We start from the raw sequence: 15,707 nt of genomic DNA, 5'->3' as shown, positions 1-15,707 counted from the left end.
CTGCATTATCTGTCCAGTTTTTAATGTTACAAAAAACATAGTCTGTTTAAAACTGACTAACTTCATGATTAGAAGAAGAAACTGTGAATAGGGCTTCTTAGTCTCAAAAATGGAATAGCTGCAGAAAAAAATGTCTGGTATTCTTGGTTAACACAGCATAGCTCAGAAAATCTATTTAATTTATCTATGGAAGACACCTTAAGTGATGGTGCAAGCATCCCCTGCAAATGTGGAAGCAATCACAGCCAGATGTACAAAAAGCACAGAGTGAGATGAAGTGCCTGGAAACTGGACTGAGCAGATTCAGACTAGAAATAAGAGGAACATTTTTCACAGTTCAAGTTACAAAGCATGTGGGGAATTCTCCACCCTTGGAAGTGAAACCTAGTTATTTATATGTAAATACATTCTACTGCTGAAATAGAAGTTATAGGGCTTGACATGCTGCTTGGTAAAATGTCCTGGACTTTGCAGAAAGTCAAAGATTACATGCTACATAACTTCAATGGTCCTTTCAGATCTATGGAAGCACTTACGAATGTGTGTAACGTAGTGCCATTGGAGTATTAGCCTTAATTAGAGATTATGTTAGTAGAATCTATAGGTTACTCATGGTATTAAATAACTACTTCCATTCAGTGACAAACCTAGGATTTACAAGGTAAAATGTCTGGAACAAAGACTTTATATTACTTAGCTGTATGTTTTCCAGTCATACATATGATGTGAGCTAATTCTTATTTGCCGTTCTTTGGTGACCAGTTGTACATTATAATCTGGATCAGACAGACATGTCTGTCCTAATACGTATTTGGAGAGTACATTAATAGTAGTCTTTGCTTTCCCCAAGCCATGTGGCCATTTGTTAGGGGCAGGACGTGATTCCACGTAGACCAACACCTTTTTCTTCTGTAGTTTTAAGAATTGGTATTTTTATGGACTCTCCTGTCTTCTCGCTTAGCAACTGCATTTTGGTTCATATGCTTAGCAGATGATCATGTATTATGCCTTTCAGAAAACAAATTATGACACTAATGTAACTATATTCAATTTTAAGCAGAAAAGGTCATAAAACTGCTATTAAAAAAATAAATACTAGGTACTCACAAATCTTTTGTTTGTTTTTTGCTTCTGTCTTTTCAGTCCTGGCCCTCCAGAGTATGTCATTACCAATGATGTCCTAGTGGTAAGGTTCACATATGAATTTAGTTTGGAGTGACTTTTCCTTCATTTGTTTTTCTACTTTTCCCCCTGGCCGTCTGGTATTTTACAGGGAGAGCAGAAGCTACTGTTACTGATATGAGCATGGTCCATGGTATAAAAGAAAAATGTGGGACAATTCCCCTTTGTTACAGTTTAAATGTTGCCCACTCCATGCAAAAAGAGAAACCGTGTTTCTTGAAGTTCTCATGTATCAGTATTTTGCCCAGTTATGGTTTGCTAATATTTCAGCATCCTGTGTTGGTTGGCATTCAAAGTGAAGTGCGTTTCATGTAATATAGAATGGCATTTGGCAGGAAGAACAAAAGTTTGAAAGGGATGAGTCTACAGAAGAAGACATCAATACGTAGTCAATGTGCTTATGACTGGAAGGTTATCTAATGTAGCAGCTTTATAGGAAATGAGTTTTTTAATGAAGAGCTATTTTAATTGTTGAAACACAGAGTCCTCTTGTGGTATTAGTCAGCATGCGGTCCATTACCTATCTCCTTGGGCTGTCCCAGCAGCAAAGGAGTACAAAGCACCTCATGCCAACCACTCCAAGTATGTGTATGATTTCCAGATGCTAGCCCTTAATACCCATGCGGCAAAGTAATGCATATTCTGTTCTTTCCCCCTCATTTTCTGTGTGAGGCATAAGAGCTGTAATGATTGGCATGCGTTGTTCCTGAAATGGCTTGGAAAACTGTCCTGGCATGAGTTAATAAGGGTGAACTGTAATGACTCAGGTGGAGGGTAGGGTGGAATAAATCCATGATCAGAACCAACAAGAAGATGCCTTGTAGACGAATCATGGCCACGATACACTAAAACTCATCATCAGGTGGTTTCCTCCCACCCTTCCTAAGTAATTGTCATATATATGCGTACCTGAGTTTGGGCAACAGTGTGTTGTACAGAGATTCCTGATTTGGGGATAACTGCAATGGATATAATCACCTCTGTCAGTTCACCACTGTATGGACAAGCTAGTTGTAAAGCATTATAACTGGGCTACTGTTCTGGTATAATGAGCTCTGAATTTCTTCTTGTACAGCTAGATTGCTTCCAGCACTGAGACCAGTTTAGGTTAGCCCTATATTATAGCTACTAGCTGGCTTCCTGATGGTTCGTTGTTTGCTGCAGATACGGCATTTGCTATTTTCAAACTTTTCCACTTCTGTCTTTTACAGTCACGTGAAGTTTGGTGCTTGGAAGTGCAAGTGGACAGTAATGAAAGCAGGAAATATTTGAAAGGTACGCAGATTTCCCTGTGAAGTGAGGACACAACCAAACCATAGGCATTCAGATCCAGATGGAGGCACTTCAGGATACAAAGACAACTAATAACCTTCTAAAGACAATAAAATGCAGTGCAGTGAAAGTCCCTGAACTGCCTCCAGTAGTAACTCCAATCTCTGTGTCTTTTCCTTGAAGCTATCAAATTTGGACACAGTAAACTTTGCTGGTAGAGGTATGAGAGGGTGCTGACTCTGGGAGCACTCCAGGTTTTGGGATAGATGCAGGAGTACCAGTTTCTGTGTTGTAGGAGACTTGCCAGTGTGGGAACTTATGGAGAATTTACCACAGAGAATGTCTGCAGCAAACTTTGTTAGCTCTTTTGCCTGAACAGTGGTAATATTCTCTAAACAAATCTGTTTTCACTAGAGGGTAAAAATCTTGTGCTTACGGTGCCTGCATCTCATGAAGGAACACAGAAAGCTGCAGAGGACACAGATACTTTCTACTTCCATTGTGTGAAGGCCTGGGAGCCAGTTCTAAAGGCCAGGCTGCAGGTAATGCGCACTGCACCAAGCCAATTCTCATACTGCTTGCTTATTTTCAGTGTCACCAAAACAGTGGAGAACTGTTGCCCTACTGTGAGTAAAATACATTTTTTTTTGTTCTCTGCAGAAAGTTTCTGATAAAGAAGATGACAGAAACAATTTAAGTGACACCTTAACAGTACCACTGAAATTTCTCCCTGTTGGACACAAAGTGAAAGTAACCCTCCCTGTAAGACATGTAAGTACCTCACCATTTATATGACCTTTTGGAGAGATGACTAAAGTAACCATCAGTATTTAACATCATATCATTTGAAAAATAATTCAGTTGGTAAGTCTGGGTGAGAATACAAGATGCAAATACAAGATTTCTGTAGAAAAAGCTTAGTTTTCTCAGAGAAATATCATTTTTCTGTCTGTAAAATCAATAACTGGGGATTCATCCTGGCCATTTCTAGATGCCTAAGTTAAATGTTTAAATGTAATAAAAGACCAACCTCTGCTGTTGTTACACAGTTAAAGGAGAATGTTCAATACCCCTAGCAAGTCTTTGGGATGTCCCACCCTGTGTCTACTGTCTGTGTCAAGCCTGGGTGGCTAGCTCAGTCTATATACCTAAATTTTAGGTGGCTAAAGTTAGATGAGTTGAATCTTACCCTCAGAGAACAATTTTGTCACATTCCTGTATGTATACAGTAATGATGTTAACTGGTGGACAGGTACAACTTTAAGTTGCTTTAAAAGCAGGAATGACACTGCTGTGTGACCAGATGAATCTGTTAACAACAGCCAGACATCCTTTCTCACACCATGCAGCAAATGGGAGGCAAATACAGGAGGAAAAGAATTACTTAGCAGTGTTTCTCCTACAGAGATGGGAGAATGAATGTCTGTTTCACAGTTGATTTCCCTACCTCCAATGGCTTTTTGAAAGGATGCGGTGACTTGTATTTCCTCTCCCTAACACTGTCTTTAGCTGGATACTGTTCTTAATTCTCAAGAATGAGAGGGTGGCAGTGTGATACTGCTGCTGGGTTAGGCTGGTTCATGGGGTCACAGTGAGGTAGGAGTCCTGTTTCACAGTCTGGTCAGGTAGCCACTTCAATGCCTTCTGCCTCTCTAGCATCTCTACAGAATATGTTTGGTTTTTATTTGCTTATCTTCCCTTTCCTGCTATTTTTTTTTTTAAAAACTGTATGCAGGGTGGTGGTGGTGGTGCATTCCAGGAGTCACTGAAAGTCTGGATTTCTAAACTTTATTTTCACAGTCATTCACATTCCTGCTCATGTTTCTTTGTTTACAGAATGTGCCATTGCAGCTGTACCTCCAACTAAATGATTGGTAAGGGGACTGTTTTGTTTCTCTACAAGTTTCATTATTCTTTGAACGATGAATTCTAGAGCACAGTATTCTTCATTTAGATATAAGGAATGCACAAGACTAAGGGCAAAATACCTTGGTAGTTAAGTCACTGTGAAAGAGTCACCACAACAGAGCAAAAGTAAATTGATTTGGGGCAAGAGTCATGTTAAAATGCAAAATAAATAAATAAATAAACAAATAAATAAATGAGAATTTCAGACAGTGAGGAACTTAGTCAGATGTCCTTTGCGTCAAAGAACCAAAGACTGAGATTAGAGATTTCTTCAAAAGGGACAAGTAAGCAGGAAGAAGGCAGAGGGAGAACGGGATTTGACTTGATCTAAACATCAAGATTCTATATGTTATTCAAACAACACATGTTTTCTTAAGAAAATAGATTTGTGGCCATGGTATTATCAATAGAAAGAAGCATAAGCAAGGGAAGATGAAACGTTATGCTGTAAAATAATGAGACATACAAAAAATAAAAACAAAATAATTGGAATATCTTTTTCATTATACTGTTTCTGTAGAAATCAATGGTTTAAATGCCCATGAAAGACCTTGTTAGGTTCTGATGACCTTTTGCTCAGAAATTCTTTGAAGGAAACATAGAAAGTATTCAATTAACAAAGCTACTGAAGGACACAAATAATCCTTTCTCATCCCATATCTGCTGTCCTAAGCTGGCAGTAGGACTTATGCTGAAACATCAGAAAATAATGAGACCGTGTAGAAGTGAAACAGTTCATTTCTTTGCAACTGAGATCTGCATTTCTGCCTGTAAATCTGAACAGTGAATCGTGATTCTTTATGATGTTTAGTAGACTGCAGTTGCTGAAAATAGATCCATGTGCATTTTTAACACTAATCCTGTGCCTCTGGACTTATTTATGTTGCAGCACGGAAAAACTAGATGTGCGCTTAGGATATGATCTATGCCGAGAAGAGCAGGAATTCTTGCAAAAAAGGAAGAGAGTGGTTGCCAGTGCCCTGAAAAGGGTTCTTCATTTGGAAAGAGATCTACATGGACACGAGGTCTGTGAGCTGGAATCCAAGCATGGGCTGTGGGCCTATTGAATTTGGATTGGCACAACTTCCCACAAACCTTCTAGTAGTTTTTGCACATTGATGACAAACCCATTGATTTGAATGGCAGCCTAACTGAAGTTCTCGGAGTGGCATCCCATTCTCATCTAAAATTTCAGCTCAGCTATTCAGGCCTCCATTCTCTTCATTTGGCCAAATTCCTAAGGACAGAATATATCCGTCTTCAAGGTCAGAGTTTCCAACAGTGTGATGCGGCAGGTCAGCACAATATGAGACATTGGTATGTTCTGTGAGACACAACACAGACAACCAGACAATCCAAAATAAGTAGGAAAACAGGAGTGTTTGAAATTCACCTCCTGTGGAAATTTGTGAAATCACCGTAATGTCCCTGGCTTATATTTTTTTTCATTTTCCAATCACTTTTCACAAAATGTCAAAATTATTCAGAATGGAGAAAGAACATTTTCTAACAAGCTCCAGCTGAAGCATGGTTTGTTGCCAAGATCCAGGGTGAATTTTAAAGTGAACATTTATTTTCTTGATGGAATTTTATTTGTTGAATGGACACTGTCCAAAGAATCATTTTGTTTGCTTAATATCTTTTTCCTGAACTCTGTTCAGGACTTCCTTGAATACATTCTTAATTATGTTTACTGAACTCTTATTATTTATAGTTAAATCATATCATTATCTGTTATAAATCATAGCAATTCCAATTATAAAGAGAAAAGAGAGGAAGAAGGGTTAAAATCACTGAATTTTAACAGTTTTCAAACTCATCCAAGCTTTGAGGTTATGTTATGAAAGCCCTCTGAGTATCTGGAGGTTAATTTAAATAAAGTACTGGTAGAGACTGGCTGAACATTGATTTCATTTCATTGTCCTCCAATAAAGTCTGCTGAAGAAGTTCTAGGAGCTGCAATTAGGCTTTTCCAAGTAGGCAAGTGAGTAACTTTCTGAAGATAATATTTATGTTTTGAATAGGTCCCAGTAATAGCTGTTATGGCAACAGGTGGAGGCCTCAGAGCAATGTCAGCTATGTTTGGCCACCTCTTGGCTCTTCAGAAGCTAAATCTGTTGGACTGTGTTGCCTATCTCACTGGGGCTTCTGGCTCAACATGGTGAGTACAGAAGATGCGATTTGTATTTGGAATGACTATGACACCACATTTCCACATAGTGAGAGAGATGCATTTATTTCAAAGTCTTACATTATTCATAAGTGAACATAATTCCCTGGTAAAGCTATTACAGTTGGCTCTCTATCATAACTTCAGTTTAAGCTAGCTAGTTCTCTGCTTTGATGAAAGTGTCTGGGTAAATACAGTATTTTTCATTATTAAATGGATGATTCTGTCACATTTTTGTTCTTTAGGACCCTAGCAGACCTGTATGAGCATGCAGATTGGTCACAGAAGACTCTGGAGGGGCCGCTCAGAGCAGTAAAAGAACAAGTGACAAAATGCAAACTCAACCTTATGTCTATGGAACATCTGAAATATTATCACAAGGAACTTGCTGAAAGGGCAAAAGCTGGACACGTCTCATCTTTTACAACGTTGTGGTCACTTGTTCAGGAAATGTTCTTACATGAACGGGTATGTACCACATATGTACCCAGTGTGTACCACACTGCCACGTACATTGTCCTGCCACAAATTTGAGAAATGTCCACTTGTTTTCTCTGGCACTTCCCTCTTTGTTTGCATGACATAATCTGTGGAACAAATCCAAAGCAACTGAGGCATTCCAGTATGATTCGTAAATAATGACAAAGGATCCTATAGCCAGGATTTTCCAGAGTAGCTGGTGGTTTGTCGGTGCCTCTGAAGGGGGGTGCCCAACGGATAGCAATTTCAGTTGGCAGTTTTCAGAAAGAACTGAGCAACCCGTCCCCCCCCCAAACAGTCAGGTGTTTTAATGTTTCTAGTTGGACACTTAAGAACTAGAATAACCTGCCCTCTTGTGAACATTAGTCCGAGCCTTAGTAAAGATCTGTTGGACATAGACAGTCAAGGCACTTAGATATTAATGTACAGGTCAGTAGATATCAAAAAGGCAACCAGGAAGGAAAATACAGGAACATGAAAGAAAAGGCCTTTCAAGAAAATGTGACCCACAGATTCCTCTGGGTAATAAAACACCTGTTGTCTATCAGTACTCATGTAGATTGTCAATGGTTTTGCCTTATGCTTTTCCAGAGGTTTACTGTGATTTTTATCTGTTTGATTAGCCAAGAAAGTACAAACTCACAGACCAGCGCAAGGCACTGGAGCATGGACAAAACCCACTGCCTTTCTATGCAGTCCTCAATGTCAAAGAGGAAAAGTTCAGTACTTTCAAATTTAGAGGTAAGTATTCTTAGAGTTTCTTCTGACTCTGAGTAGGGACTAAAGAGAATTTGTAGGGAGGGAGTGTATGTGTTTAGAGGGGGAATGCAGGAGGAATGCCTCTGTTGGTTTCCCTGACTCAGGATTAATCTTTTAATAAAATGTTTGTCTTTCTTGTGAATTGCCGGGTGTTGATTAGAAAAAGCACATCTGCTGGATAACACCCTCAGGCACAAACAAAGCATTTCTGAAGATCTGGAATGAAGTTCTATTTTTGCCAAATACATTGTGAATGAGTGGAGGCAAATCGTATAAATCTTTTTGTGCCTTAGTTTCACACCTATAAAATGGCTATCATGGTTCCTTAGTTTGAAGAGGTGCTGTGAAATGTAATTGGCACTTACCTAAATCTCTAGAGTGGAGTATGATTGCAGTGATGGGTGTGTTGTGACAGCCTTTAGATACAGACTGTATTCAGCAAGAGGTGATGAAGCCAGCAGATACTGGAAAGAAAAAGCATTTAGTACTTACATGAGGTTAGGTTCATGGTTGCTGTTCTACAGGAATACCTATACAGGACAGCTTGAGTCAGGAAACTGTGTGGCCACGTCCACACTGTGTTACTTTCTAATTCTGAGTTGATGTGTCTTCAGGCTACTTTCATGTAGTCTGACCGGTTTGGTTTAGTGGAGATTTCGTGCTGGTCATTCCTTGAAGGTTGGATCACACTTACATGGTGTACATTTGATGGTCTTGAGTTAGAGAGACAAGTGGGATCCCAGAATCTTTATAAATATAAATCTAAGTTTTTGAAGCTGTCATTAGACTCTTTCTGAGGTGAAAAAGCTAGTTCCTTTTGTATGTGAATCACATCTCAGTTTTTAGGGAACTAGACAGTGTAGTTTGCAGTACAAGCTACTGATAGTACAGAGCTGCTGAGACCAGCAAAGTTCATGTAACTTGCAGATAGTTTTATCCACAGGTGTAGGTTTTGTTTTCTTATTCTCTATGACAGTAAACATGGCATATGTCAATTCTTTTGTAGAGTGGACAGAGTTCTCTCCTTATGAGGTGGCCATACCAAAATATGGAGCCTCCATTCGTTCAGAATTTTTTGACAGCGAGTTTTTCATGGGAAGGCGAGTGAAGAAGCTGCCAGAATCTCGGATCTGCTATCTGGAAGGTGACCTAGCAATGCAGTATAGTTAATCACAATATGGTGGAAACCATGGTACTAGCTAGCCACTGGTCTGTACAACAGTCCTTGCCAGCAGGTATCTGCTCTAGGTCTTGACTCAACAGGCTTTTTACCCCTTCTGAACACTTCTTGCTCCTTGTACAGTTTCTTTTCTCCTGTCTTCTCTTTTTCCCTGGGCAAGTCTGGGACATTTGTGGCAGGGTTCCCATTCCCATATTCTGAGTGAAACAAGAAGGTGGAGAAGGCAAGTTGAGGAAATAGTAAGCCTTCCTTCTCTGCCCAGTCATCATCTCTTCCGCCTCTTTCTAGGAGGGCATTGTGGAATTGGAAGGAGCTGAAAATAAAATATAATTCATCCAGCCACAAAGGCAAGAACCATCTGAGCTTTGTGGGTTGAAAATTGTCATCTATCTCCAGTAATATTCCCTGCCCACAAGGATGAAGGCAGCCCTATTAACCTTCACCAATTTCTTTGACTGTGCCTCTAAAGACAAAGAAAAGGGGAATCCATCTCCCCCAGGCATATTTAAAAGCCTTGTCAGAATTGCACCTTTAGATATCAAAAGCAAGAGTCCACTGGAGACAAAAATCATATTTCTCTCACTGTGAAGTCTGCTAGAGATTGAATTTGTTCTTCACGTGAATACCTGGCATGGGGCTTATAACAGAGGGTAGGTCTTTCTTTTCCAAAAGCACGCTCACACATAGAGCTAATTTTATTTTGATCCTGTACCAGTTGAACTCCACAGAAAAAAAAAAACACATGCCTGAAAGGAAAAGAATAGGCCTTAGATCAACTTAAAGAATAATTTATTTTAAAGAAAGACCTTATGGTTATATGGCTGTACTGTGATTCCCTAGTCTGCTTATAACTTCTTTCTTTCACAAGTACACAGTAAGCACTCTAAAACATAGTTTGGGTGACTGATACCTCTTAGTTTGTTACTCTGCACTATACAGCGAATGATTGGGAGTAGTACTCTTTTGAGGAAGAACACTGATTTGTTGTCATCATTAAGCTTGAGCTCTCTCAGACCTACTACGTCAGCTGCGCCATAATGGGGTGACTTCATATAGGGCAACAATATGTAGCATTGATACTTGTAATAAAAAAAGATGAAATAGTGGTTAACATGTTAGTGAAGTACTTTTCCCAATTGTTTGGATTTGCAGGTCTTTGGACAAACATTTTTACTAGGAATTTGCTGGATGGCTTATACTGGTCCTCAAATTCAAATGAATTCTGGGAACGATGGGCCAAAGATATGGTAGATATAGGTAAGGGTTTCCAAATCAATACTCGTTTTTCATCAGACCATGCTTACTATTAAGGAGAGGATTGAGGAAGTTATACTATTGCAACTGTTTGTGAATAATCTCTCACATTCTCCCTAAACCAATGCATCTTGCGTTGCATAGCTGTAGATCTTGCAGTATGATTTTCAGCTGTATCAGAATGATTTCTTTTGTTTCTATTTATTTTTCTATTTCGTTAACCCAGGGGCATACTTCGTGTTCGTTGCAAATGTTTTTCATTTAGGATTTGCTCATTGTCTGTTAAATGACTTCTGTGACTGTAAATGAGGGGGGTGCCTTTTGCTTTTAGGCAAAAGTACAAACAAAGTGTGTAAAAGAAAAGAACGCGTGCTTGCTTTAAACAAAACCAACTATCTCTGTGTTTAAATGGGCATGCACATATATTTTTCAGCAGACTGCAAGAAACAGGAAGGGAAGAGACACACAGGAAGACAGCAAGGACAGCTAGCCAGCAAACGTGTCTAGCAGAACAGATTGCTTATGTTTTTTTCTCACAGTTCCTTCTCTATTTCAGAAAAACATTCCCCTGAGGAGGATACCACTATCATCGAGCCTCCATCTTGTTTGTCAGGGAAGTTGTATGAAATGTTTCAGGACATTATGACCAAGCGTCCGCTACTGGGAAAGTCTCATAACTTCCTGAGAGGCTTAGAATTTCATAAGGATTATATCCATCAGAAAAAATTTATTGAATGGAAAGGTAACTGCAACAAAGAGTTAGCTGCAGTGTGCAGGTAACATCTCAGATTTTTTTTTTAGACTTTGGAAATCTCACATTTAGAGATACTTTCTCAGGGTTTGGAAATCTGCTGAGATGGAATTTGGTTTTATTTGTTTATTCAGGGTTAACAGGTTAAGATGAACTAGTCCATGGGCCACTCTTTCACCCTCTGAAGAGATCTGTAATTTGAGTCACAGCATGCTCTTCTACAGGAAATTTGTCATTCTGCATAGATTTAGTAGTCAAAAGATTCAAAAAAGAATAGACTCTTTCAAGGTCACGAAACAGAGGTAACATTAGAGGCATAAACCAGCAGGTTATTGTGTGGATCAAATTAAGGAAAAGATTGGCTGCAAAAATGTGTTTGCCCATATGTGTGGTATTTCTGCCTGATGATTTATTCATCCAGGGACCTTTCTTTAACCCTTCAGAAACAGAAATGGCAAGATCCAACAAGAGAAAGTTAAAGCCACATAGGTTTTGACTGAATATATTAAACAAACATAATACCTAGACTTGATGTATAAATTGAACAGTAATTTCCTATGGCCTGTGCTCTGCAGGAGGGCGAAGTAAGCAGTCATAATATTTTTACCTAAAAAACTATGAAATGTTGTGTGAAAGGTAATGGAGCTGAGCTTTTGTGTACCACAAATCTTCCTGTAATCCCAGCGTCCTCATTTATTCCATGAGCAGATATCAGCGTGGGAGGACCCCACACGAGTCAGGCTAATCTGACTTCAGCAAGGAAACACGTGCGCTCTGCCTCTTCTGAGTCCTTCTCTTTGGCAATTTGTGTTTTGTCTCCTCTGTTTCATGCAAGTTACAACACTGTTTATGTCTGGCTGCCATTGGTACCTGAAGCTTGCTGACAATAGCAAGAGGTGTGGAGTTTTTTTGTGGATTAAGGCAGAGCCCACAGAGTGCCAAGTGCTTTCAGCATGTTCAGCAAGCAAAAAGTCCTTGTCCTAGAGTCTACTCTACGAAAACAAGTAGCATAAGAAGGGTGGGTGAGAGAAGGAAGCAAGCAAGTAGCTTAAGAAGGCGGATTAAGGATAAAATTGTCAGTCAGTAAACATTAAGAAAAAGGTCCTTACATTTACTGACTAGCAGTTCTGTAAAGGCAAATGGGTAGAAGCAGATTTCAAGGAGGATTTGAAGGAAGAGGAAAACTAAAGATGACCTCAGGGCAGATATTCTTCGAATAAAGTAAAATAAGTGGAAGGCCTGAAGTCTGGAGTGGGAAAAGGGAAAATAAAAATCTGGAGTGGGAAACAACAGTAGATGATGTATTGTTTTTTGTCTACCTGCATGAGACCAAGCTAAAACCAGAACTGGATCCATCTCTAGAACAGAGACAGGAGTAGATGCTAGCTCTGTGGGCAGAAATGGTAGCCTCATGATAGGAGAGGTCTCCAGAATATAGTTCTGGTTTAAATACTTCCCTGCAGCTCGGATTAACTGACATATTAAAACAACACTTTAAATGGCTTGTGAAAAGCCTTATGTTTGTGGTGACAAATTCGAGAACTCATAGTAGGGAATCATTGTAATACATTTATGGTAGGGTTTGTGCTTTTGAGGGAATTCCTGAGGAAGAGATTCTTCAAAGCGTCTTTTTGAGTGTGAAATGGAAGTAGAGACCCTCCCAAGGAAAAGCCTACCTCTAATTCATTTATCCAGCCATGAATAAATACTGTGCAGTTCCATCTCCATGATAAGAAAATGGGGGTACTGTAATTTCAACTAAAAATAATCACCAGGCCAATATGAACTAAAAAATACACTCTGTTTTTAATGTGAGGGACTGCATGCAAGTGTCTCTCTTTATAGCAGAATCTGTGAATTCCTATCAGCCATGAATGCTAAAATAAGCAAATAATTTTGTAAAGATCTGACACCAAGGGAATGGAAAAACTATGAGTTATTACTTCAAGATGCTGTCAAACATTCCAGGCTATGGAACAAGCTGGATTTATTCTACTCGGTTTAAATCAACGCTACAGAATGAGGCCAGGGCAGCAGAGTGGCTGAAAGAAGTGAGATGCTGGAACTTACCTGCAGTATTTCTGAAATCAACATTTTTTTGAACATACCTAAGCACAGATGTTTCAAGGATTGAGGGGTCTGCTCAGGGCTTTGCCGCCTCATTTTGTGAACTGGAAGAAATCTCTTAAAACACTATTTTGATATTTAAAACCATGGCAAAAGGTTTCTTATTCTATGGGACTAGAAATGATACCAGGATAACGATAGGGGACTTGCTGTCTACAGGGTGGCTGGTGGGGTTCCTGGCAGAGAAATGAGAGTCTAGCTGTTAGAAACTGGCTTTAGATCTCAACATGCCAACTAGGATAATCCACTTTTTGCTGTGTTTTGAGTTAATGTGAGGTTTAATTAATTCAAGCAGTATTTGAAGCTGATGGTAGGAGATGGTACATGCATGATCTGGTATTTTTTCAGCTAATATAATTTATATGAGAGGTCACTGAACGCAAGCTGAAGTCAGAGTTTTCACCCAGGGATAGGAGTCTACACCAGAGAATGCAAAAGCAATAAAGAGCAATGCATAAGAGCAGTGATGTACTGCATTTGTTAGATTTGTTGGTACACTGTGAAATTATTTTTATTGTTTGCATTTTTCCCAGTTCTTAGCAGGGGAAAAAATCGGCAAAAGTCTGTATTCTGTGAAAAGTCAATCCCCAGAGCAGCTGTGAGGCCAGCGGAGTCTGTGTCTCACCTGTCCTCTGCGTGGCTGCCTCACAGCCTGCCTTTGCGAGGCCACGATTGTGGGGTCGCATTATGGAGGGAGGTGAGCCTGGTCTTGAGGGCAACCAAGGGGCTGCCCTTACTGTGTAGCAAGCCAGAATTACTGACTCCTTCTTTCCTACCAATGCACTGCTAACTATATTCAAAATGTTTTTCAGACACTGTGCTGGACTCTTTCCCTAACAATCTGACACCGCTGCAGAAATATCTTTGCCTGATAGATGTTGGCTATTTCATTAACACCAGTGGTGCAGCACTTTTCAGGCCAGAAAGGAATGTAGATGTCATTATCTCACTTGACTATGGTTTGGGGAATGTGTTCAAGGTGAGAAGATTAATGTGCTCTGTTCCTTCCAGCCCTGGTTAAACTCTTCTTGTAAGGCTGTGAGGTTTAATAGCCAAATTAATATATAATGCTCAAATTACACAGTGACCATCTACTTCAAAAATGACTAAATGATAAAGGCATAGAAGTGATCCTCACACTAGAAGGTTTAGATTCTGAGGTGAGTAATAGAGTTTGTTGGTGTTCTGAGGGAGAGGACTGTATGAGGTTGGTTGCTGTAGATTGTAGTGTATGTACCATGTTTATATAGTTTTAATCACATATTTCAGGGCTTCTGCAGGTCCACCTGGGTAGTCAGGAAAATTATTCCCCTTTGTATGTTTTTTTGTGTGGTGGGGGGCATGGGAATTGATCAACAGGACAGAATATGCAGATCCTTGCTTTATTAAAACTTTGAAGTAAGCTGCTCTTTAAGTCTTGATCATATACTCAAGAGCAAACCAGTCACCATGTCTTGGAGGAAGAAGGAAACCTCCCTGAAGACCAGAACTATAGGCTTATAGGTCTGTAGTTCTTAGGTTCCTTTCTCTGTAGTGGATTGTGGCATACACTTTCTTGGATACCCTGGGAATGGAGGTGACAATTGATTGCTGAAGACAAGACCTTGATCCCCCTGCACTGTCCTCATGACAAATTCTAAGTGTGGTCATTTCCTCTAACTATAAAAAACTTTATAGGGTGAGAAGTGTCTTCTGACTTGTGGTGTGTGGTGGCAAAAAGTAGGGTTATTCTGTGGCTATTTTGGTTTATGCATTCATTGCAGCATAATTCTAGGGACTAAATTAAGTTGCCACGGTATTTCTATGATGCATCAGTAAACCTGATTCTTGTCTTAGATTTAGCTTTAAGGCAATGACATTCTGTATCCACAGCAATTGGAGATGACATACAAATACTGCAAGATACAAAAAATCCCTTTCCCCAAAGTGGAGCTAAGTGAAGAAGAGGAGAAGAACCCAAAGGAATGTTATGTGTTTTCGGATCCAGAGGACCCCAGAGCACCCATAGTAATTCATTTTCCCCTGGTGAATGACACCTTTAAGGAATTCAAGGAGCCTGGTAAGCTCAGTCATTTTAGTTGAATTTGGGTCATTTGTCTTTCCACAGTATTGATCTTATTTGTCTTCTCTAGCAATAATTTTATGAGAGGACATGGCCTTTGTGAGTGAGACTACCTGGTCTCCTACCCCTCTCCTTACAGCTTTACCCAAAACTATATTGTGGTTCTGGGACCACAGCAAAATGTCTGTCTCTGAGGGACCATTTGGGGAAAGATATGAATAGCAGCAAAACAGGTTAAGTAAAGCTCCTTTGCTGCTATGAAATTCACCACTGAATGCTCAGAGAGCATGTATGTTAACAAATACTCCAACAAAATCACATTCAGAAACTTGGCAGACAAACAGAGGAGGTGCCCAGCAGAGGGAACTGGGCCTGTTAGGTGGAGTTGGAGATGGTCCAAATGGCAATGTGCCATCAGGTAAGGCTATTGAACAGTGTCTAGCAGGTAAAACAGGTGAGTGTTTTAGAGGCACTCTGAATGAAAGATAGATGAGAGTATGCAGAGCAAAGCAGCTGCTGCAGCTTCTCAGTGCTCCAGGCCCAAATCTGTGAGCTGTGTCGC

At 39.8% G+C, this 15,707-nt stretch overlaps 1 protein-coding gene across 3 annotated transcripts in view; it reads left to right on the top strand.

The window, feature by feature from the left end:
• Positions 1-15,707, top strand: part of PLA2G4B (phospholipase A2 group IVB) — a 55,038-nt gene that overhangs the window by 34,976 nt on the left and 4,355 nt on the right. For all 3 annotated transcript variants that reach the window (XM_050711325.1, XM_035540090.2, XM_035540091.2), the window contains 14 exons: positions 1,144-1,186; positions 2,394-2,457; positions 2,869-2,996; positions 3,115-3,225; positions 4,291-4,328; positions 5,252-5,387; positions 6,387-6,523; positions 6,778-7,000; positions 7,636-7,753; positions 8,778-8,915; positions 10,104-10,208; positions 10,762-10,947; positions 13,896-14,062; positions 14,956-15,142. In XM_050711325.1, the coding sequence (XP_050567282.1) occupies positions 1,144-1,186; positions 2,394-2,457; positions 2,869-2,996; positions 3,115-3,225; positions 4,291-4,328; positions 5,252-5,387; positions 6,387-6,523; positions 6,778-7,000; positions 7,636-7,753; positions 8,778-8,915; positions 10,104-10,208; positions 10,762-10,947; positions 13,896-14,062; positions 14,956-15,142 (1,781 nt within the window). The remainder of the gene's footprint in view (positions 1-1,143; positions 1,187-2,393; positions 2,458-2,868; positions 2,997-3,114; positions 3,226-4,290; positions 4,329-5,251; positions 5,388-6,386; positions 6,524-6,777; positions 7,001-7,635; positions 7,754-8,777; positions 8,916-10,103; positions 10,209-10,761; positions 10,948-13,895; positions 14,063-14,955; positions 15,143-15,707) is intronic.

Source organism: Cygnus atratus, chromosome 5 (genome assembly GCF_013377495.2).
Source record: "Cygnus atratus isolate AKBS03 ecotype Queensland, Australia chromosome 5, CAtr_DNAZoo_HiC_assembly, whole genome shotgun sequence".
NCBI classification, from domain to species: Eukaryota; Metazoa; Chordata; class Aves; order Anseriformes; family Anatidae; genus Cygnus; species Cygnus atratus.
This window is presented reverse-complemented; position numbering and strand designations above follow the sequence as displayed.